This window comes from Temnothorax longispinosus, chromosome 7 (assembly GCF_030848805.1).
Source record: "Temnothorax longispinosus isolate EJ_2023e chromosome 7, Tlon_JGU_v1, whole genome shotgun sequence".
Lineage (NCBI taxonomy): Eukaryota > Metazoa > Arthropoda > Insecta > Hymenoptera > Formicidae > Temnothorax > Temnothorax longispinosus.
In genome coordinates, this window is record NC_092364.1 from 10,706,811 (window position 1) to 10,730,885 (window position 24,075).

The following is a 24,075-nucleotide window of genomic DNA, read 5'->3' on the forward strand; positions in this document are numbered from 1 at the left end:
CTATTATTTATATTTATAGTTTCGGTGATATTCGGCTCGAAAGAGAAAAGCCGATTTTTTTCAGAGGAGTGTTATGGACACGTATATAAAAATATATGTCCCTTATTTTCATCTAGAGAACAACATACTAAAAGCTCATCAAAATTAAAAAGGGATACTTCCGTGGGTTTCCTTGTAAAAAGTTTCTTAATTTTTTAAAAAGAAAACACGATGCACACAATTTTTTGTAGTACGTACTTTTTACGAAATATTTTTTAATCTATCTTTTCTAATTAAGGTATGATATTTTTAACATGATTTATTCCTCTCTAGTCATTTTATATAATTTTATATAAATATATTTTGTAAAATATCCATGTTTTTTTGAAAATTTAGCTATACTCCGTCAGGCGTACAAACAAGAAAAAGTACAGCGGCCTCTCTAGCGAGGAAGAACATAAACATAAAAACTGAACCTAGATAGGCAAACTCACTAGAACAAACAGTCAGACATAAAACGCAGGCGCACTGAGTTTTAAAGAACACAAAGACATTTTTAATATATTGCCTATTTATCAATAAAGGCCTTCACACATAAAATGCCGTAAGGACGTAAAACGTAAGCGTAAGAAAATCTATCAATCCCAATCGAGTATTTTCCCCTACTGGGATTACGTACAGCGCAATACTTGATTGGGATTGGTCGATTTTCTTACGCTTACGTTTACGTCCTTACGCGATTTGTGTGTGAAGGCCTTAAGCAGCATAAAGGTGAAAGCACATAAAATTGCAGGAGCCATGAGCAGAATGCAGAAGCCATATGCGCATGCGCTGTGGTATCTGTAGAGCTCTACAAATACCATAGCGCATGCGCATATGGCTTCTGCATTCTGCTCAAGGCTCCTGCAATTTTATGTGCTTCCACCTTTAGACCGCTAAACCAATGAGCATCCAGCATAAAGTCGCCATATTTATTTACATAAGATGCTCATTGGTCCAGCGGTCTTATGCTACGCTTATGCTAAGCTATGCATTTTGTGTGCGATGGCCTTAAGGGCCTTGGCACATAGAAAAACTTAAGCAGTAAAACTTAAGCAGTAAGAAATCAACAGTATGGATTCGCTACCGCTTAGGGCCGTGCCTTAAGTTCTTGACTGTGATTGGCTGATTTGCTTACTGGTTGAGTTTTACTGCTTAAGTTTTTCTATGTGCCAAGGCCTTAAGACTTTCGTATGGTCACATATACTACGTTTACGCGAGCGTTACTTCTGTATAGTAACATACGATAATTCCTTCGCGTAAACGGGATTTTGTAATAACTTGCGATAATTTACTCCGCGTAAACGAGTGATATATCGTAAGTTACTACAGAAGTAACGCTCGCGTAAACGTAGTAATAGCGGTGGAGAGTCTGGAAACCCAACGTTCACTTCCTGATTGGTGCAGCCATTTTGCAGCAAAATTTACTAGATGTTACATTTTGGATGAGTTTAGATCAACAACTGAAGTTACGAATCTGTTATTATTCGAGGTTAGAGTAGCATCTTCGCTCAACGTGCGCAGACCTGTCCGGAACGAAAATCTTTTTAAGTTAGGGGAATGTCTGGCCGTATTGTAAACGATGACGGGTTGTTGCGTGCCAGATTGTAATAACAGCTCCAAAAAAGGATTTATAATGAAACGTTTTCCAAAAAATCCTGCAAGAAGAGCGTTGTGGGCAGCATGCATTTCAAGGTTAAACTGGACACCGACTGATAATACATACATATGTGAAGTAAGAAATAAAACATATGTGTATAATATATATTAAAGTAAAAAGTTTAATAAAAATTTTATGTTTATAGGTACATTTTTTAGATGACATGTGGGAAACAACTCGTGTTGATAGTAAAAAAAAATTAAAACTCAATGCAATACCTACTCTTTTCCCAAATTATGTAGTAAAGAGAGAATCTTTAGTAGAGGTTGTAAAACAAATAAAATATTTCTTAAAATACTTTGTATAAATAGAAGTAAAATAATAAATATGATATTTTTTATTTTTTAGGAAAAAGATGAAAATAAAAACAAAAATTTAAAACAATATTTTATTACTCAATTTTCTCAAATAGATTGCAATATTTTAGATTGTCATAATTTAAAATACAAAATTATATTTAAGTACACTATATTTAGGTTGCGAATAGCGAACAAAAAAAAAGTATTAAAAAGGCGATCATACAATAGCAAGACAATGGCAATGCATTGTAATCTTAAATAAATAATACAATTCCATTGCATCACTTGATTTTTATTATTTCAAAATTTCCTATAAAAGTTACTAGTTGCTGCAAAATGGCGGACGTTTTCCAGACTCTCAATAGCGTAACATAACGTGAGCCAACGCACAAGAAACGTATTGGTTATGGCCGTTATACGTTTCTTTTCTTGTGCGTTGATCTACGTTACGTTACCATGCGAGAGCTTGTGCAAAGGAATGCGGGGTCTACATATGGGAGTCGCAAAGTCATGAGTCGCAAGAATTGACCAATCACATACTACGTTTACGCGAGCGTTACTTCTGTAGTAACTTACGATAATTCTTTCGCGTAAACGGGATTTTGTAGTAACTTACGATAATTTACTCCGCGTAAACGAGTGATATATCGTAAGTTACTACAGAAGTAACGCTCGCGTAAACGTAGTATCAGGTAATTATTTAGAATACGCGATGCGCCTCAAATATCAATAAAATTATGCTCATTCGACGAGTTTTGACACGAAACGACGAAACGAAAGAATCTGACAGAAAAATGCGGCGGTCTGCCTTGCGAAGCGAGATATTTAATATTTAGCGTTAAGCGGGGAGCACACACTTCTGCACAACGCATAATGCGTAAGCATAAGAAAACTGATTGGTCCATATACATGTGCATAAGAAAATTGATTGGTCCATACACATGTGCATAAGGAAATAGACGAATCAATTTTCTTATGCTCACGCATTATGCGTTGTGCAGAAGTGTGTGCTCCCCGCTTTAAAGTTTTTTTTTTTTTTTTTTTAAGGTTTCCCTCTGTTGAGGGAAGATAAGTGCCTTTAGTCCCTTCCTGGAACTGTATAGCACATCGGTACTTGTCCTTGATTGTTTTTGTACACTTTTCCTATTATATTATTTTGCCTATCCTCTTAAACTGAGATGAGTAAATGTATGAGTGAAGTGTAACTGTGTGGTTATGTCCGCGATGTGGACTCGGGATACCGTAGGTGCGTTAGGCCCATGGTGGAAGGAAATAAGGTGAGGCAATCCTCGTGACGAGCTTCGTTCTGTTCTGCGCAGCCCAGGCATGGTGGGGGATCCGCACAGTTTCCGCCATCTTTTTTCGCTAAGGGTGAAGTCCCATGGAGCCAGCGTACGGCGTACCGGCGTACGGCGTAAAGAAGCTTGACCAATCACAGGCTTTACGCTCGTTTTCATTACGCCAGCACAGATGTTACGCTGGTTTTTCAAGCGTTCCAGCGTTTACGTTACATACACACACGCACACACATATGTACAGTAACTTGGATTGTGAAAAGTGCCGAACACCATTTCTTGCACCAGATTGTTGCTAGCCCCTTGTGCTAATCGTCTTTCGGCATTAAAGATTGGTCTAACCCAAAATCTTCGAACGTTACGTCTAATTCGTGCATCTCTTTTTTTCTCTTCGGCTCTCATTGAATCATAAATTATATATAGTTGAACTAATTTTCGTCGAATAGCTTCTTTGCATAAAGGACTTTCCGGACACTTGTAAATTTTCAAGTATTTTATTAAATTAATTAACGCAAACTCAGAGTCCAACATTTTGACGAGCTAGGTTATGCACATTTGTTTTGACTTTATGTATGAATGTGTGTGTTAAGAAATCACGCTGAAAATTTCATCGGCTGTCCCATGGGGCGCATTTACGCCGGCGTAATGATTGATAAGCCAATCACAAGACCCCTTGAGTATCCATTTTGAAAATAAGCTTTGTAAAAGGGAACAGTAATTGGCTTACTGATCTTTACGCCGCGTAAATACGCTCCATGGGACAGCCGATGTTTATACTGACGTAATGAAACGAGCGTAAAGCTTGTGATTGGCCAAGCTTCTTTACGCCGTACGCCGGTACGCCGTACGCTGGCTCCATGGGACTTCACCCTTAGGGCCTGGACACACATTTTTTCGCAACAGTAACAGTAAAGTTTCGACCAATCGCGTTGCTTGAATCGGAAACGTACGGCTCAGGAAATGGAACATGCAAATTCGAGAAAAAAATAGGTTTAAGAAAACAACTAAAAATAGTAGAAAAGAAAAAAAAAATTAAGAAAATGTGTAATAAAACTGTTAACTAGCAATGAATGTTTTTTTCCATAGAACTTCGAATGACGTCCCTATCCACTTTCATTGTTTTCTAATTTTTATATATTTTTCTCATAAACAGGTGATTTAGAATAAAATATCAAGAGGGAATTCATCTTTTGTGTAGGGCCAATTTTCGGTTTTTTAAGGTATTCTACATTTTTGGCATTAAATTTCGGAAAAATATTTATTTATCTTATTTCAATAATAACATTCAACATTTGTTATTATTAAGAATTTTTGAAAATTGGTTGTGGAAGGAACCGTTGAGTAAAAGCCCAAAAGAAACGCCGCCAGTTATAAAATTTCATCCTTTTTTAACTACTTCATTGCTATAAATCACAATTTTTAATGAAACATCCTGATTCTAGTCATTGACATAACCAAATAAATTCTGAAGAGATTAAAAAAAAAGATAAATCGGTGAATGATAATCGTTTTCTAATTAATTTCCTTCAATCAGCTTGATTCATTATCATTAATTGCAACTGAGTCAATAAAAAAAAGGAACAATGGGGATTTAAACCCGAGTCAAAAATATACAAAGCAGAATACGTGCCGCTACACCACTGACCATTTCTGAAACTATCTTTTGTGACATGATTTATATTCATTAGCAATACTTGTTGACTAGCATAATTTCGATTTTATTCATCAATTACGAACGCTTATTACTCGTCGATAGTTTTTTTTTCATAAGTTTGATTTATAATTTTTCCAAAATGACTGTTTATTGGTAAAAAAATCTGTTTCCTCCAAAACTGCCATAGAAAAATATGGTTTTCTTATGGAAGCTCGTTTTCGTGATATTATTTCCATTCGTTATGAAAAATTAATAATTTTTCAGTAATTGTGACTGAGAGATTTTCCTATCCATTCCTATTTGTTTAAATGACCGCTAGTAATGGCCGACAATTGTGCGGCGTTCTCTATTGGCTGTGAAACTCATGATGCGCATTGCCTCACCTTATTTCCTTCCACCATGGTTAGGCCCAAGGAATTGCGCGGATCACTCCCCCTGCGGCCCCGCTTAAAAGTTGACGACTCTCAGGTTAGGAATCCTGTCATACCGACGTGATGTAGCGACCATGAACATGCCCCGCGGCCACATGCGCATGCTCTGGCTGTGTTCCTTTATTCACCTCATAGAAGTTAGCCGGACAATTTCGATTTATGACATTTTTTTTTTACGAATCGATTGTTAGTCGTTTGTTATTGATTGTTAGACTAATTAGAACGTTTGTTAGTTAATAGTTTTTATGTAATCACGAAAATAAATTATTTTAGTGTTAATTTAGCCGGTAAATATAGAATTCTTTACAATTTTCGGTTCAAACCGTGGTCAATCGATGCGGAATCGTTTGTTAGTTCCGAATATACTAATTAAAACGTTTGTTAGATCACGGTTTCGCTAAAAAAGCAAAAAACTGTATATCGCTTAGCTGCCGGAGAGTGGGGGTGAGACGTAGAATATGTGGTGGTTTCGGTTATTCTGCACGATTGATTCATTTAAAATTGGCGCAGTTTTGCATGTGCGTGCGGCCACTGAGCATGCGCATATGGCCACAGGGCATGTTCGTAGTCGCTACAGCTCGTCGGTATGACAGGAATCATAACCTGATTCCTGTCAACTTTAACGATTAATATCTCGCGTCGCGGGGCAGAGCGACACTTTTTTCTGCCAGATTCGTTCGTTTCGTGCAAAAACGAGTCGATTAAGCCTAATTGCATCGATTTCTGTGCTGAGGTAGCTAAACTGAAGAATTACCCTACGTCTCACCCCCACTCTCCGGCAGCTAAACGATATACAGTTTTTCGGTTTTTTTTAGCGAAACCGTGATCTAACAAACGTTTTAATTAGTATATTCGGAACTAACAAACGATTCCGCATCGATTGACCACGGTTTGAATCGAAAATTGTAAAGAATTCTATATTTACCGGCTAAATTAACACTAAAAATTATTTTCGTGATTACGTAAAAACTATTAACTAACAAACGCGTTCTAATTAGTCCAACAATCAATAACAAACGACCAACAATCGATTCGTAAAAAAAATGTCATAAGTCGAAATTGTCCGGCTAACTTCTATGAGGTCCTTTATTCACTGCCAGTAACTGAAAATCTATAGTTACGTGACGCAAACTATATATTTTCAGCACTGCCAGTAAAAAAGGAACACGGGGTCTGTCAACTCTGTGGCCACATAATGCGCATGCTCCATGGCCGCACGCGCATGCAAAACGTATGTGCGCGAATTTGAAACGTATGCATACTTATAATGCATAAATATAAATATGTACTTTTCATATACCAACTAGTCTCTGCTTTAACAAATTATTGAAGTGAAACTTCTTTAGGCACGGTAGTGAATTCGATTCGCGACACGAAAAAGTGTAACGGAAGTGAAACTTCTTTGGTACGGTAGTAAGTTCGATTGTGCGACACAAATAGTGTAACGAAAATTTGACCAATAGGCGTACGGCGTTGGCGAGATGGTTCTTCTTCTGGCACGGTAGTAAGTTCGATTATGCGACACGGAAAGTGTAACGAAAATTCGACCAATAGGCGTACGAAATGAAACTTCTTTAATTGGTACGGTAGTAAGTTCGATTGTGCGACACGAAAAAACGTCACGAAATAGTGTCACGAAAATTCGACCAACAGGCGTACAAAGTGAAACTCCTTTTGGATCGGTAAGTAAATTCGATTTTGCGACTCGAAAACGCGTCACGAAAATTCGATCAGGCGTACGGCAAGATGGATATAGTGAGAACTGCGTAACACTATATTTTCGAGTTGCGGGCGGCTTGGAGTGACTAATTCCGGTGCATTGTTTTTGTATTAATTTCAGAAAAATTATGGCAAAGCCTTGCCTTCAGAAGTTTCACTTCTAACGCGCGTGGCGACCACACGCATGATTTTTGTTTTTGTTTCGTTAACTTCGACGCTTAATATCTGTAGCAGAAATAATTTGTTAAAGCAGAGAATAGTTGGTATATGAAAAGTACATATTTATATTTATGCATTGTAAGACCGGTATTCATAGTCGTTTCTTATATTTAAGACTATCTTAAGTACAAACTTAAGGATGTATCGGAGGTACAATCTTAGACAAAAGTGCATGAAATTTGAAATACTTGAATATCTACGCCTAACGTATAGTAACTCTAGATGTAAGATACTCAAATGATAGTAGGAGTCTTATTTTTACTCCTAGAAAGGTATTTTTTACTTTATAAATGTTTTTTGAATATTATTTATTATAAACATTGTTATGCGACTCTCTCAAAAGAGACGTGACAACGCTGTATGACTCGATTCACGTAGGTTGCAATTGGCAGCCTTGCACAGTACCAAAACAGTGCGAGACTTGATGCGAGCTGCGAGGTGCGAGGTTACCGCCGTAGAGTTAGCAGACAAATTGAATATTTTGGAATTATTCTTTTTCATATAATTTGGGAATCATTTGGGGAAGTTTGGGAAAATTGTTTAAACATTTGGGAAAGAATAGATTTTTTGTTATTAACAAAATTTATCGAGAGTCAAGTTAGCAGATAGTGCCTATGTTTAATGTTTATTATAAATGGAATCGATTGAAAATCATTTGGGGATGACATCTTCATTGTAATTTTTATTTGTGAAAAGTCGGTTTTTTTGTAATTTGGTAAACATTTCGTTTAAGGGACCCACCTCCGATGGCTTTGACCTTGACATATGTTGTCAAGGTCACCCTCCTGAGTGACCTTCAGAAGGTTTTAGTCGGGGGTCGCTTTTTATTAAAAAGTTATTAACAAAAAAAGTTTGGAAAATATAGCAGCTATTTTGAGTATTGGAAGGCATAAATGACTAATATATATGTCGAAATAGTTCACGCATACACTTTTCACGCAAACCGAGGTTTACCAACACCCCCCCTGCTTTCGGGGGAGGTGCGGTAGCCCCGAAATAGTTCACGCATACACTTTTCACGCGAACCGAGGTTCACCCACACCCCCCCTGCTTTCGGGGGAGGTGCGGTAGCCCCGAAATAGTTTACGCATACACTTTTTACGCGAACCAAGGTTCACCCACACCCCCCCTGCTTTCGGGGGAGGTGCGGTAGCCCCGAAATAGTTCACGCATACACTTTTCACGCGAACCGAGGTTCACCCACACCCCCCTGCTTTCGGGGGAGGTGCGGTAGCCCCGAAATAGTTTACGCATAGGTTAGTTGACGCGGTTTAAACAATTAAATACTGTTAAAGCGCGTCATCTAACCTATATAGATTAGATGACGCGCTTTAAACAGTTAAATACTTTTAAAGAGCGTCATCTAACCTATGTAGATTAGATGACGCGATTTAAAAGTATTTAACTGTTTAAAGCGCGTCACTAATCTACAAAAACGGGGGATGGGGGTGAACCTAACCTAGGTTCGCGTGGAAAGTGTATGCGTGAATTATTTCGACATATTTATTAGTCATTTATGCCTTCCAATACTCAAAATAGCTGCTATATTTTCCGAACTTTTTTGTTTATAACTTTTTAATCAAAAGCGACCCCCGACTAAAACCTTCTGAAGGTCACTCAGGAGGGTGACCTTGACAACATATGTCAAGATCAAGGCCATTGGAGGTGGGTCCTCTAAACGGGATGTTTACCAAAATTTAATAAAATCTATGCATTAACACAAAATACTTCTCAGTAGAACGCTAACAGAAGTATAACAGAATCTGCTAACACAATCTAAATAAATAATAAATGCTAACACAATATAAATAATGCTCGTTATTCTCATTCTCTCTTACATTTTGTTTCTTTTTTATTCTACTTTTCATATATTTATTCACACTCTCGCTTGCTCGCACGTTTGTCTCAAATAAGATACACTGAAACAACGAGAAAAGAAGATAGATTTTTATTATTAGTGATAAATGTAACCGCGTGACGGAAAAGGAATTCTTCTTTCAACTCAATGGATTTCCAACTCATGCGAGTCAGTGTACCACGATTATGGAAAAGGAAATAAAGGAATTACTCTGTTTATAAGATATAAATAATGTATATATAAAGAAAATAACATCTACAAATTTTCTTTTCGGAGTATGTTGTCATGTCGAGGTCTACTCGACGGTCTCGACGTAAGCAACTTGCTGCTCCTCCGAAAAATATGTAAAGGCCTTCACACATAAAATCGCGTAAGAACGTAAAACGTAAGCGTAAGAAAATCGACCAATCCCAATCAAATATTGTGCTGTCCGTAACCACAGTAGGGGGAAATACTTGATTGGGATTGATCGATTTTCTTACGCCTACGTTTTACGTCCTTACGACATTTTATGTGTGAAGGCCTTAATTTTCACACTACTGCCGATAATGGTCTGTTCTTTTTCGCTACACTTCTGAACTAGTGCAATAAGTTCACTTGTTGTACTAGTGCAGAAGTGCAGCGAATAAGAACATTAATACAAAGATTTATTTAAATTACAAAAAAAAAGACTTTTCCCAAATAAAAATTACAATGAAGATGTCATCCCCAAATGATTTCCAATCGATTCCATTTATAATAAACATTAAACATAGTAACTATCTGCTAACTTGACGCTCGATAAATTTTGTTAATAACAAAAAATCTATTTTTTCCCAAATGTTTAAACAATTTTTCCAAACTTCCCCAAATGATTCCCAAATTATATGAAAAAGAATAATTCCAAAATATTCAATTTGTCTGCTAACTCTACGGCGCTTGCGAGGTTATAGTGGGGAGCACACATTTATGCACAACGCATAATACGTAAGCATAAGAAAACTGATTGGTCTATTTCCTTATGCACATGTGTATAATGGACCAATCAATTTTCTTATGCTTACGCATTATGCGTTGTGCAGAAGTGTGTGCTCCCCGCTTTAGTCTGTTCATTTACATTTTTACAATGTCAGACACGAAAAGTTATCGGTGGAAAGGCAAAATAGTGACAAAAGCAGTTTATGAAAAAAGACTCGCTCAACGAAAATCTGGAGTAGAAACGTGCATAAATAAGCGAAGAAAAGTATGCTTCGCTTGCCCAGCTGATTGCGACGTTGCCGCGCTTTCACGAGCCATCGAGATACATTCGTGCCGACAGCACAATTATCTCAAGTTATAATTTATTTCTTTAAAACGGTGTAGTGAAGACAATTGAAACTTGGCAGATATTTTCATCTATTCGTATACTAGATGTACAAAAAAATTCAAAATATTGGTAGCGCTCCTTCAACATTTTTTTAGCTGTTTTATCTGTCAAAATCGTCTCTTCCCATAAGAATACGTGTAAAATCAGTGAAAATTAAAATCGTTATTTCAGCAACCGTTTAGTGGATTCTACTTTTTTGTAGCACATCAGGAAGACTAAAAAGAACATTCTCACAAATTTTTATCCACTTGGTAGCGCTTTGAAAATAGGTCCGATACATCCTTAAGATGTCATTAACCAATCACAGAGCCGTATCAGCATCTTAAGATATTACTTAAGACGGTCTTGAAATAAGATCTGATTATGAATACCGGCCTATGTATTTTTATGTAGATTGAAAATTTAGAAGCCATAAGCGGGGAGCACACACTTCTGCACAACGCATAATGCGTAAGCATAAGAAAATTGATTGGTCCATATATACACATGTGCATAAGGAAATAGACCAATCAATTTTCTTATGCTTACGCATTATGCGTTGTGCAGAAGTGTGTGCTCCCCGCTATAGGCAGAATGCAGACACCATCATAGCGCATGCGCATATGGCTTCTGCATTCTGCTCATGGCTCCTGCAATTTTATGTACTTCCACTTTTAGGCAAAAGTCTTTTTCCCCGGTTAACCATGATCTCTCGTTAGACGGAGTATAGATAATAATTATTTTATGAGATTTAATTTATGAGATAATACATATTTTATAAGATAATAATTTTATGTAAAGTAATTGATTTAAATGAAAATGCTATAGCGGTACAAAAAAAAACATTACATTGGAAAAAAAGTAATTTGCAATGTACAATTAAAAAATGTAGGTCACTCTATAATTATAATATTTCCTACTTTCTTCTTTTAAGTTATGAAATAACATTGTTTTTCTTTACCAACAATATTATCTTTGTTTCATATTTTAAATTAAATCGTTTTCACTTTTTTAAAGATAATATCATACTTAATATTTTACTCACTTTTGATCCTCCGGAAAGTAAAGAAGAGCCAAGAGTGTTGGATCGGAAAAGGCCGCCTCAGAGATAACGAAAGCTTCTTTGCTAAGAATGAAACTACGCTTGAGATTGCCTCGTCGCAGATACTCGGCGGACTCGTGCACTAATTTGAGCGCGGTCTTGATTCTGTTTCCTACTACATCCGTGATAACGATATTACTGATTTCTTTGAGTAGCCGCGCCAGTGATTGTAGAGTTAATTTGGCCGAAGTCAACTGCTCGACGGTGCGATATCTTAACAATGAATCAATTTCCCAGTCGCGTGATTTTAGTCCCACCAATGGCACCGCCGTCACTCCGTCAATAGATTTCTGAAATTGTTTAGACTTTAAATCTTTGTATGCTATCACTGAAATATATATATATATATATATATATATATATATATATATATATATATATATATACAGGGTGTCCGAAAAATCGCCTACTCTACTTCGGGAGGTGATTCGGGACCCAAAAACAAGCAAAAAAGTTCATACAAACATAGGTCCGGAAATAAGCCGTTTCCGAGTTATAGCCACTTTTATGTTCAAAAATCGTAATTTAGAATCCGCTTGGCATCCCTCTTTCTTAATTATTTCTTAAATTAAAAATTTTTATTTTTAAATATTTTTAATTTTTTTTTTTTCAATTTTTCAATATTTGTAAATACGATTACATTATTTTTTTTAAAAATCAGTTGTTTTCACGGCTACTTGAAATCAGTTGTTTTCACGGCTATTCAAAATTAGTTGTTTTCACGGCTACTTGAAATCAGTTGTTTTCACGCCTATTCAAAATCAGTAAGTAAATCACGGCTTTTCAATAAGTTTCAAATTATTATTTAACAACACCTTACTTTTAGGTTGTATCTAATCTTTCTGTATTCATCAATGGATCGTTTAAGTTTTAATGAATTAGCTGATATTTAAAAATAAAAATTTTTAATTTAAGAAATAATTAAGAAAGAGGGATGTCAAGCGGATTCTAAATTACGATTTTTGAACATAAAAGTGCCTATAACTCGGAAACGGCTCATTTCCGGACCTATGTTTGCAGGAACTTTTTTGCTTGTTTTTGGGTCCCGAATCACCTCCCGAAGTGGAGTAGGCGATTTTTCGGACACCCTGTATATATATATATATATATATATATATATATATATATATATATATATATATATATATATATACACATCCCAGTAAACAAGAAACACCAAAAAACATTTTAACTACATTACAGCAACGTTTTAACATTAATGCACAATGTAGTTGAAATGTTTCTTGACGTTTCTTGCTTACTAGGAAGCGAAAACACGTCAAGCGGGACACCTTCGAAAGATGACGTTTGAAATACTGGATAATAATTTTTTAATACGTTCTATACTTCCCAATAGAAACGCTGTATTTTTTTTAGATGTTTAAAAACGGTATTTTCAAAGTTATTGAAGATCGAAAATTGCATCAAATCGCTGAAAATTGGCCAAACACTCTCATTAAAATATTAATATCTCCGGTTTTATGCTACTTACAGACTTCGGCATGGGCTCATTTTGAAGCTCTCGAACGTCGCTTCAATTTCGTGTAATTGAATTTTAACAAGAAAAATTTTGGTTAATTGTTATAAACAATTAAATTTTCAAAGGTGATTTTTCATAATTTACCACCACTGTAAAATGTTGAAAACAAATACGAGTTTGTTCGTTAGTTAATTCTCTACAAAACTGGTAAGTTTCAGAATGGAGAACAAATGGACACTATGCGAAAAAAAAAGTAACCACGCTGCTGTCCTGGCGCGCTCATAAAACTTGCGTGCAGGAAAGGAATTGTGTTCGGGATTGAACAGGGTAATTCAACAACATCTCGACAAGTACTTGAGAAAACCAAATAAGTATTTTATTTACGAACTACAGCAATCTGCTTTTGCGTTTACAATCAGTTCACTTTTTGATCTTTGTAAAAAAGAATGCAACGTGAGTGTCCCACGCACGGGCTTGGCCTGATCAAAACGAGCTTGCAGTTTGATAGTTTCAGCTCGATATTGCTCGTTGGTGAAAAATTCCACGTCGATGTTGATGATGTTTCTAAATAAGTATTTTATTTATAAAATAAATTTTTCTCAAATACTTGTCGAGGTGTTGTTGAATTACCCTGTTCAATCCCGAACACAATTCCTTTCCTGCACGCAAGTTTTATGAGCGCGCCAGAACAGCAGCGTGGTTACTTGTTTTTTTTTCGCATAGTGTCCATTTGTTCTCCATTCTGAAACTTACCAGTTTTGTAGGAAATTAACTAACGAACAAACTCGTATTTTTTTTCAACATTCTACAGTGGTAGTAAGTTACGAAAAATCACCTTTAAAAATTTAATTGTCTATAACAATCAACCAAAATTTTTCTTGTTAAAATTCAATTACACGAAATTGAAGCGACGTTCGAGAGCTTCAAATATATGAGCCCATGCCGAAGTCTGTAAGTAGCATAAAACCGGAGATATTTATATTTTAATGAGAGTGTTTGTCCAATTTTCAGCGATTTGGTGCAATTTTCGATCTTTAATAACTTCAAAAATACTGGTTTTAAAAATCTAAAAAAAAAATTGACGTTTGTTTTTTGGTTGCATAAAACGTGTAGAAAATTCAGTGACAAAATCGGAGTCATGACCCAAAATTTTGTATTTATTTTGTCCCGCTTGACGTGTTTTTGCTCATATATATTATACCTACACAGGGTGTCTGAGACCATCCGTCCACCCCTTTTCTTTCAAAAACTAAGCATTTTAGAGAAAAACGTTTTAGACAAAAATTGTATGGTTTTGAGGGGAACATAAGATGGTGTCATTGATTTGACCTTGGGTGGCACCGTTAAGGTCAGGTCAAGGACACCTTCAGTTTCTTAAATAGAACCCACCTATTTTTTATTGCATATTCTTATAGCTTATGTTGAGAGCTTTCCAAAACACTATAATTAAGTATTTTTTTCATTAAGTACTTTTCGAGTTATAAGGCTTGAAAGTTACAGTATTGTGACATAAAATTTTGTTAAGTATTTATAATTCAAATTCCTTACTTTTTATTTTTGCAAACAATACGAATCAATTAATGTAAAGAAAACACAATTTTCTTAAAGAAAAACTTGTTGTGTAACTGCTTATTGCATATTCATTATTTTCTTAGCTTCTCACGATTCGGGTGCTTGATTTGCGTGAGTCGCCTTGCCTCTCACGATTCGGGATGCTTGATTTGCGTGAGTGAATGAATATGAATTAGCCCGAATAGAATTTTTTAATGACTTTTTTGGAAAAATTCTTTCAAGGATAAACCGGAGATGGAATGTATTGACTGCAATCGAAACAAACAACCTTTTTTGGGACTTTAATTCTTGGACCCGATTTATTTTTGCTGCCGAACGAGGAATTAATTATGGATTTGACTACATTCCATCTCTGGTTTATCCTTGACTTCAAATAATTTCAGATATGTATTTGAGCTTTCGAACTGTGATGTGGTTTCATGCTAATTTTATTGGTGTATGACTTTCCATCGTATTTATTAATAATTTTTTTCTTCTTTCTTCTTCTTACTTTTATATATGTTTCTCATTGACCTTTCCAAGTTAATTATATATGTATGTTAGTTTAAATTATTATGGCTGAAGATGACTCGGTGTAGTTGATGAAACGTCCCTATGTATTTATTTATCAATTAATAATTTATTGTTTGCTCGATCATTGGTCTTTTTTCTTTATCATTTTGTAATAAAATCATTAATTGATGAGATAATCGACTGTATTATTTAAAACGAAACACCCTGCATATTATATGTATATAGTAATAATACCGTTAGAATCCGCCCACTCGGCATGTTATGTTGCTGAAATATTGAAATATTCGGAAATAGTGCAAAAATATTTCGTTAACATTTCATTTGTAACTATGCATCTGAAAATTTCAGAAATGTACCTGCATCATGTTTTTTATAATATTGCATTAACAATATTTCTGAAATGTTTCAGAAAGTTGTTTACAATATTTGCAAGTTTCTGTAATATTATTCCAAAAAAATGTAGCAGATGTAATATTTCAGAAATATTTCTGAAATATTATAAAAGTAATATTACGTTTGCATTGCACGAATAATATTTCTGTAACATATCAAACGCAACATTGCATTTAAAATATTTCTGAAAAATTTCTGAAAGATTGCGTAGGTAATGAAAAATTGAATTGCAGGCAGTGAATTTCTACAATATGGCAGAAGAAATATTGCAGATGTAATGATTTAGAAACATTTCTGATACATGATAAAACTATTATTACGTTTACATTGCACGCGTTATATTTTTGAATGTTTCACATACAACATTGCATTTGTAATATTTCCGAAAAGTTGCTGACAGACTTTAGAACTTATAAAAAATTAAATTGATTATTATATATAATATTGCATTTTATTGCATTTTTTCTCTTTTATTAAGAATTCTCTCATATTCCAAATTTTGTCATAGAGCATTTTTAATATAAAATATTTAGTAATATTTAATATAAAATAATATTCGACGCTGACTGGCAAAAAATATTTATTCGTATATCTGTATTGTTAATATTGTTATGCGATAGCTTTATGTTCACCAAAATAAGCAAGTATAAGAAAGAAAGAAGCGTCAGAGTCAGAGGATCACCACTACCCTGTTCGATCATCGATGTCAAGCAACAAGGCGCCGGTATTGGATGGGTGACCGGCTGAGAGAGCGGATATCTTCGGACAAATGCGCGGCGTCTATACGCACATGGCTTAATATATTTTTTTGTTCCGGTAACAAAATATTTCATTTTTCACATATCAACAAATAGTTTTTGCGTCAGTAACAAAATTTTGTTTGCTAATATAAAACATTTTTCTCAGTGTAAAATGTATTTGAAATATCTCTGAAGTGTTTCTGCAATATTTCGTAGATATATTTCAGAAATATTTCAGTAATATTACCGAAATATTGCCGAAATCTTTCAGCAAAATTGCATTTTAAATAATTGTGCCGATTGAAACATTGCAGAAATGTTGCAGAAACGGTTGTGAAATATTTCTGAAATATTGATGAAAGGTGTAATATTTCAAATGGAATTTTGCAGAAATGTTTCTGAAATATTGCATGCCGAGTGGGCGAATTCCATCAATATTTAATCCCGATTTAACTAGTCAAAACTAGTTTTATCAAAGGCCATTCGTCAATACTAGTATTAACTGGTCAATACTAGAAATAACGATGGACTATCAGTGAAAACTAGATCTGACTGAAAAATCGACTTGTTAAAATGTGTTAATAGTTTTTACTGGACAAAACTAGTTCTCACTGAGTTAGGTCAGTTAACAGTGTTGGTTATTATTTAGAATAGGGTCTTTTCCGACTTTTGATATTTTTGCGTCAATACTAAGGGAAGTAATTTGCTGATATGTGTGATGTATAGACAGACATGTAGGCGGGGAAGGAGCTCTGCCTGCGGCTCCCCCGCATAAAAAAACTAATTCAAGCCTATTTCAACCAAATTTTAACTTCAAGTTTTTAGAAGTAGGCTTGGAATTAGATTAGTTTTTTGGTAAATATTTCCCTTTACACAGTCAGCCCCAAATGACTTTTAACTGACACTGATGTTGACCTTGACCTTTATCTAATTTGCTTAAAAGGCAAACGAAAGAATATTGTGTGGGTGCCGTAGGTGGACCAACTATTATCTGCTTTAACAAAGCGAGTGGAAAAGTGTATGCGTGGATGTAATGGGTTCCGTCCCCGAGGCTCCACTTCGAAAAAAACTAACGAAAAAACTAACCTAACCCAACCTAATTGTTGTGTGGGTGGAAAAGTGTATGCGTGATCATAAATGTGTGATCCATCCGCACAACAATTGGGTTGGGTTAGGTTATAGTTTCTTTTAGGTGGAGCCCTCCGCAGGGAGGTGGAACCCTCTGCATCCACGCATACACTTTTCCACTCGCTTTGTTAAAGCAGGAGTTTATCATTACTTTTCCCTAATTACAACTAGTTTTACCTAAAAAACGTGTTTTAACGGGGAGTGTGCTTCATTAAAACTAATTTTAATTCGTCAGAACGGGTATTAACTGAAAAAATTTTGGGGAATACCGGTATATGCTATAAAAGTAAAGGGCCACTTCGACCAAACTCCGATTAACTTAATCATTGATTAAATTGTTGCCAACATGACAAAATAATTAGTATGACCATTTGTGTTTCTGGCGATATATTCGTTCTAACTCAATCTTTTGTTACATATCTTTTCGAGTATTATAGAAAAGAAAGATATGTAACGGAAAATTGGGTTAGGACGATTATATCACTAGAAATACAAATGCCCATACAGCACAAAAAGTTTTCAAAAAATATTTTTAAATATTTCTATAAAAATATTACGAGAAACATTTAAAAATGGTTTTAGGAATATTTTAAAATGATTTAAAAACCTTTTGTGGTAACATTTTTAAGAATATTTTAAAAATATTTTTAAAAATGTTCTTTTTTATCACTCGGGTAAAATTTTCTTAAATATTTAAATTATATTTTTAAAATATTAATTCAAATCTACATATTTATTGTATCATAATCTTGTTTCAAAATATTAAAAAAATATTTTTATTTCTTATTGATTTTATAATCTTTTTTCAAATATTGTTAAAAATATTTTTGAAATATGAAATATTCTTAATTAAAAAAGATGCATGGTAGCACATCTTTCCGTGCTAGTTTGCAACAACGCCGCTAGGCGGCGCATAATGGAAGACTAACTCGCAAGTAAATTTCAGTTGGGATCTAATATAAGCAGGCGAAGCAAAATCATGACATTCGCGACACATATCTTCGCCAGCAATACAACGCAAGGCTTAAGCGGGGAACACAGACTTTTGCATAACGCATAATACGTAAGCATAAGAAAACTGATTGGTTTATTTCCTTATGCACATGTGTATGGACCAATCAATTTTCTTATGCTTACGCATTATGCGTTGTGCAGAAGTGTGTGCTCCCCGCTTTACCCAACACCATTGCGATGCTATAAATATAGAAAATATTTTCCAAAGTAAGATATAAAGATGCATATTTTTCAAATATTAAAAAAATCTTTCAAACGTGAAACAATTATTGCTGATTGGGTCAAACATATTTTATTTTTCAAAGCAATATTTCTAAAAAATTTTACAAATATTATTGAATATATTTATTTGCAATCTTTTAAAAATATTTTTGAAAATATTTTTTTGACATGATTTAGTGGACATAGAAACATTCTAAAAATATTTTTGTAAATTATTTTAATCGTCTTAAAAAATATTTTAAAAATATATATTTAAAAATATTTTGTGCTGTATGGGTAGCAATGGGGTTGCTTGGCAACGGGTTGAACGGGTTCTCTCCCGGCTTTCTGGACGTACAGACGTGTTTCCGAAAGAGAGAGTGCGTAATAAACGTTATATTTCTATGTACAAACGAGATAGTGGTTATTCTTCCGCGATCCTGGAAATTCGCGTTCGCGAGTGCGCGCGACTCTTAGGGTGCGGTCACATGGACTGATATTTTCCGCGGAACGCGTATCGCGTAACCAATCAGAAGCGTGAATTTGCGTAACCAAAAATGCGAAACGCTTTTAATTGGTTACGCGGTTACGCGTTACGCGGAAAATACATGCCATGTGATTTCAGCCTTAGGGCCATTCTACAATTTATCGCAAAGTCCGGACACCGCCGCAACTGCTCTTCGCGCTCCAATACAATAAAAAATGGGGGTTTTTATTTAAAAAATTACAACTGACCTTTACATAATCTTAATACTTACACTCAAGGTCAAACAAATATTACTATGATATGCCCCTTGCAACCCTTCAACTTTTGTCTAATTATAAGACATTTTTTGGTGTGATGCATATTTTCAGAGATAACAGCTTGTAACTTGTAATACTTTCAATGCCCCATCCTGTGTATGTTATATACATAAACGTATACAGAGTAATTATTAATTATTGACATAGTGCTTTTGTGCAGGTAGAGCAGATTAAACTGACAATGAATACTAAAGTCCTGTATCATTTTGCGACTTTCGCAATAATTAACAAGAAATTAATTAATAAAGATCGGCAAATGAGCGTGCGTCCGTGCGATTCACTGACGAATAAAAGCGCGCGATGAAGAAAAGATAGCCCAGCTTCATGTGCTGATTGTGGCTGATTGCGACGAAAATCACAAACGTAAAATAGAAGATTTTTCTATTCAATTCAATCCGCTTTATCTGCCACAAAAAGTAGTACAATAATTATTAGCCACCCTATTTAAAAAAAATTTGTAATACAATATCTTAAGAGGTTGCTGTTACCGTTTCTGGGATGCCTAGTAATAGTCGGAGCTGTGCCAGAAATGTGCCTACTATAGCAGTTTCTTCAGGAACAACAGTAACTGCTTCATCCTCTTGCGCGTTCTCACACACCTCTGATGGTGGATTAATCAAAATCACGCCGCCCCATCTATATTAATTGTACAAAATGTTGATAAAAATTAACTAAACTAATTTCGAAATAATGCATTTTTCAAAAAAGCGATTTTATAGAATATAAATATTGTACCAAAAAGTAAGTGTTTGTTCCGTCAATAATATTTAACCAAAAGAATATATTTATATCGACAACAATTGGCAAATGTGAAGTTTTTATGTACCTTTGCCAATTGTTGTCGATATAAATATATTCTTTTGGATAAATATTGTATTACACAATATAGGTGATAAACATAAGCAGTCTTGTCATTTATACGCATTTAAAATAAAACTATAGGAATATTTATGATAATAAAAGAAAATAAAGCATGAATCAGGAGTGAAAAATACCTTGGAGAGAGGAAGGCTTCTACATTGCTATCCGTTCGCGATCTGTGCCCGCTGCGGGTGTAGATATGTAGAGGCGCGTTGTCACACGGTACCATATAAACGACTAAATTGATACACGGATGGAGACTAACCTGCGACGCTAAAATTTCATAAGATATGATTGGCGCGTGTACTTTTTGCATGCGTTACGAACCTAATTTTTTCTCCAACGGTGTCACGAGCTGCGGTAAGACGCTCTCGCGCAAAGCAAAGTGTCTGCGGCTTGGGCTACTGTCTGGTACACGTCTGGGATTCATATCTAACGGTAACAAGTACAGCCACTGTGATTTGACCGAAAAGTTACTCAGGATAGATAGCTCGTCTAGAAATGGTTGCATGTATTCTGCGACAGTAAATTAAATTTCAGTCACAAATGTGAGTTGTTATACTAATTTAATGACGGTTAAAACCGTCGGTATAATAATAACCTAGCTGCAAAATTTAATAAAAAGAAGTCATTGTAGAATGTTTAACAAAAGAATTTTTGAATATTTTGCGCAGCATGGGTAAATGGCGTAGGGGAGAGCTGAGAGGGCGCAGCGGACGGCACGGGTGCGAGGCTTAGCGACCACGACGCGACAGACGTAGAGAGACACCGAGACACGAAGCTGGATATTATAATAAAGACTTTTCTTAGAGCACACAAATACATTATTTCTACATTTCAATTCTACAATTTAAAAATAATTTTTTCTGAAAATTTCACGATTTACCAGGCATTTTTATTTAAATTTCTACAGGCAAAATTAAAATATTTTTTAAAAATAAATTAGTATTACCGTTTTCAGTCATTGAGAATTTTATGCTTGCATTAGCAGTAACTATGTGAATTTTATAAATTCCGTTTCAAGTAGGGAAAGTGGGGCAGGTTGAGACACGGGACACGTTGAGACACTGCTGGTTGAAGAAGAAAAGGATTTTTTAGGTTGACTGCACTGTGTGTCATCACTACATGTCTTGTTTATCCAGGAAGTAACATAATCTTAGTTTTTGCAGTTAGATTGCATTGTTTTGTTGTGAGCGAAAAGTGTTTTTGAGTATTAAAAGTAAATTTTTGTTTGTTAAGGTAAACTAAATTAATTAATTTATTATGATTGAGGAAATTTTAGATTTATTACTGAATGACAGCTTATAGAGTTGTGTTTAATTTCCACAGTTCGTGTTTCTGCACAGTAATCAATTTAGTTCGGTTTAGGTTTGTTAGCTTTGAAAACTGCTGTTGGGGCATCTTGAGACAAATAACTGTGAGGCCAAATAACAGGGCAGGCCTTGAGACATAAGACTTTTTAGGATAAAATAAAACATTTTTAAAAATAACTGTATTTTAAAAGGTTCTTTCTTGGTTTAGATCTGTTGCTTATTGAAGATGGTTAGACAACGGAAAAAACCTCAAGTATAAAAGGTAAATCAGTACAAAATTACTTTTTTCAAAAAAAGGTGAAAAAAGGCGCCAAGTACACGCGCAATATATGTTGTAAATCCAAAATTCCTAAATAGTAGTAGCTTTATTTCTCCCTAACAAAATAATTTACAAAATTGCGTTACCTAACTCAACCCAAGTGATATGTATTTCCAAAAAAATGTGAAATCTTTAAATTGCGCTAATTGCAAAGAAAATATATATATTGCTTTGAAAAATTATTGCGCAACTTTTTAAAAAATAAAACTCAAGTGGTACGTATCTTTATATTCCTATTTAAGGGGATGCTGGAGCCGTAGCCGAACTCGATCGGCGTTGGTAAAGAAGACCGGCGAACTATATCTGTCCTTGTATAGACAAAGATATAGACAAGGATAGCACGCTACATTGCACGCACACATACGCATGATGCACGTCGACATTATACTTTTATATTACGCTTCCAAATCTTGATTTGGAGGGTTTATCGATGTTTTTCTTGTTGTGCAATTCGGGGGAACTTGTTTTCGCGTTCGTACCAATGGTATATCTCTTATATGAAATACATCTTGTGACGAGCTGACAGCTCGCCGCAACTCGAGACGCCATATTGGGATAAAAGTAGGATAAGGAAATCTGTACTTCCGTAATTTTTTCTTGTTTTCTATATAAAATCGGAGTTCCCCCGAATCATTAATGTATGTACTGCAATTCTGGAGAAGGATTTTTGATTCTGTCAAATTAATACGACGCTACGTGCCGACAAAAAATGCCGGTAAAACAGACGGCCCCAGCATCCCCTTAAGGGGACTAGGCAGTCAGAAAATCAATTTTCTTTTAATTGCATGTTTCGAAAGTACTATCCTTCCCGAGTAAAATGCCGTTTGGTTTATGTTAAAATTCGCAAAATTAAGGATTTGACAGCCAAAAAGGTCGAGCGCTAGCGTGTGCGGCAAACGAAACTTAACGCGTTTTTTCTCGAAACATTTTTTTCTCTTTGTTTTGCAGTAATTGCAAAAAGAGAGGAGAGAGTAGGTCACTTGTCACTCTACAATACGACGTATGTGCTTATTCCCTGAACCGAATTTTTACCAAAGTATATGAAATAGGGGTAAAATTTTCCGGGGAGTGCCACTATGTGTATAGTTTTTTGTTACCGATTTTCTGGAAACCGGTTTTTCTAATTCTTTTAATTGAAAAATTGGAAAAATTAAAAAAATTGTTTTCCAGAAAATCGGTAACAAAAAACTATACACATAGTGGCACTCTCCGGAAAATTCTACCCCTATTTCATATACTTTTGATAAAAATTCGATTCAGGGGTTTGGGCTGGGCGTTGATGAGTCAGTCAGTCAGTCAGGACATTTTCCTTTATATACATAGATTTCAGTAATTAAAATGAGACTGCCCATAAGTGAAATATGCAATTTTACCAATTCGACGCCTTCATGCCGCAATTCGATTTATTTATGTGGCAGCCGGCGACCTACTCTTCTATACTATTATATAAAATTCTTACGGGTGGTGTATGTTTGGCCGTTTTTAACTTAAAAACTATTGGACCGAATTTTTATCAAAAGTATATAAAACAGGGGTAGAATTTTCCAGAAAGTGCTATAGAGTGTGTAGTTTTTCGTTACCGATTTCTGGAAACCAATTTTTTTAATTTTTCTAATTTTTACGAGTAAAGAAATTAAAAAAATCGGTTTCCAGAAAAGAGATAACGAAAAACTATACACTCTATAGCACTCCCCGGGAAATTGTACCCCTATTTTATATGGTTTTAATACAAGTTCGGTCTAATAGTTTTTAAGTCGATTTATTTATGTGGCAGCCGGCGACCTACTCTTTTTAGTTCTGTTTTCGCCACCAGATAGCGTATCGCAGTTTAGCCATTCCCAATAGAGTGCCAAATTTTCCAGGAAAAATGTACAATTCAATTTTTTATGGCCAGGATCATTGCAAAACCACAACGGCACCAGAAAAACCGCCTATGTATCAGAAGACTGTAGTGCCGTCATATATATATATATATACATTATGTATATATTATTTAAAAAAATTTTTTTCTTTACTGTTTTTGGTACTAGTAAACATTACCTAAAAGTACTAGTCACAATTTGTATTCATTTCCTTGTAATTAATTCCCAAAAAAGGTTAAATTTTTACCAAATCTGACTGCCTAGTCCCCTTAATTTAAATTCTTCAAACCCGAGTC

At 35.0% G+C, this 24,075-nt stretch overlaps 1 protein-coding gene and 1 long non-coding RNA gene across 7 annotated transcripts in view; one reads left to right on the forward strand and one right to left on the reverse strand.

The window, feature by feature from the left end:
• Nucleotides 1-24,075, reverse strand: part of Pig-s (phosphatidylinositol glycan anchor biosynthesis class S) — a 198,215-nt gene that overhangs the window by 1,932 nt on the left and 172,208 nt on the right. For 4 of the 6 annotated variants that reach the window (XM_071783596.1, XM_071783600.1, XM_071783594.1 and 1 more), the window contains 4 exons: nucleotides 20,613-20,801; nucleotides 20,420-20,558; nucleotides 19,913-20,060; nucleotides 11,523-11,884 (listed from right to left, as the gene is read on the reverse strand). In XM_071783596.1, the coding sequence (XP_071639697.1) occupies nucleotides 11,523-11,884; nucleotides 19,913-20,060; nucleotides 20,420-20,558; nucleotides 20,613-20,801 (838 nt within the window). The remainder of the gene's footprint in view (nucleotides 1-11,522; nucleotides 11,885-19,912; nucleotides 20,061-20,419; nucleotides 20,559-20,612; nucleotides 20,802-24,075) is intronic. The other 2 variants (XM_071783599.1, XM_071783595.1) reach the window with 2 other exon arrangements.
• On the forward strand, nucleotides 1,192-4,732 carry LOC139816212 (uncharacterized). Its single transcript, XR_011732976.1, has 3 exons — nucleotides 1,192-1,753; nucleotides 1,824-1,943; nucleotides 2,027-4,732. It is a non-coding gene; the product is annotated as an uncharacterized lncRNA (long non-coding RNA).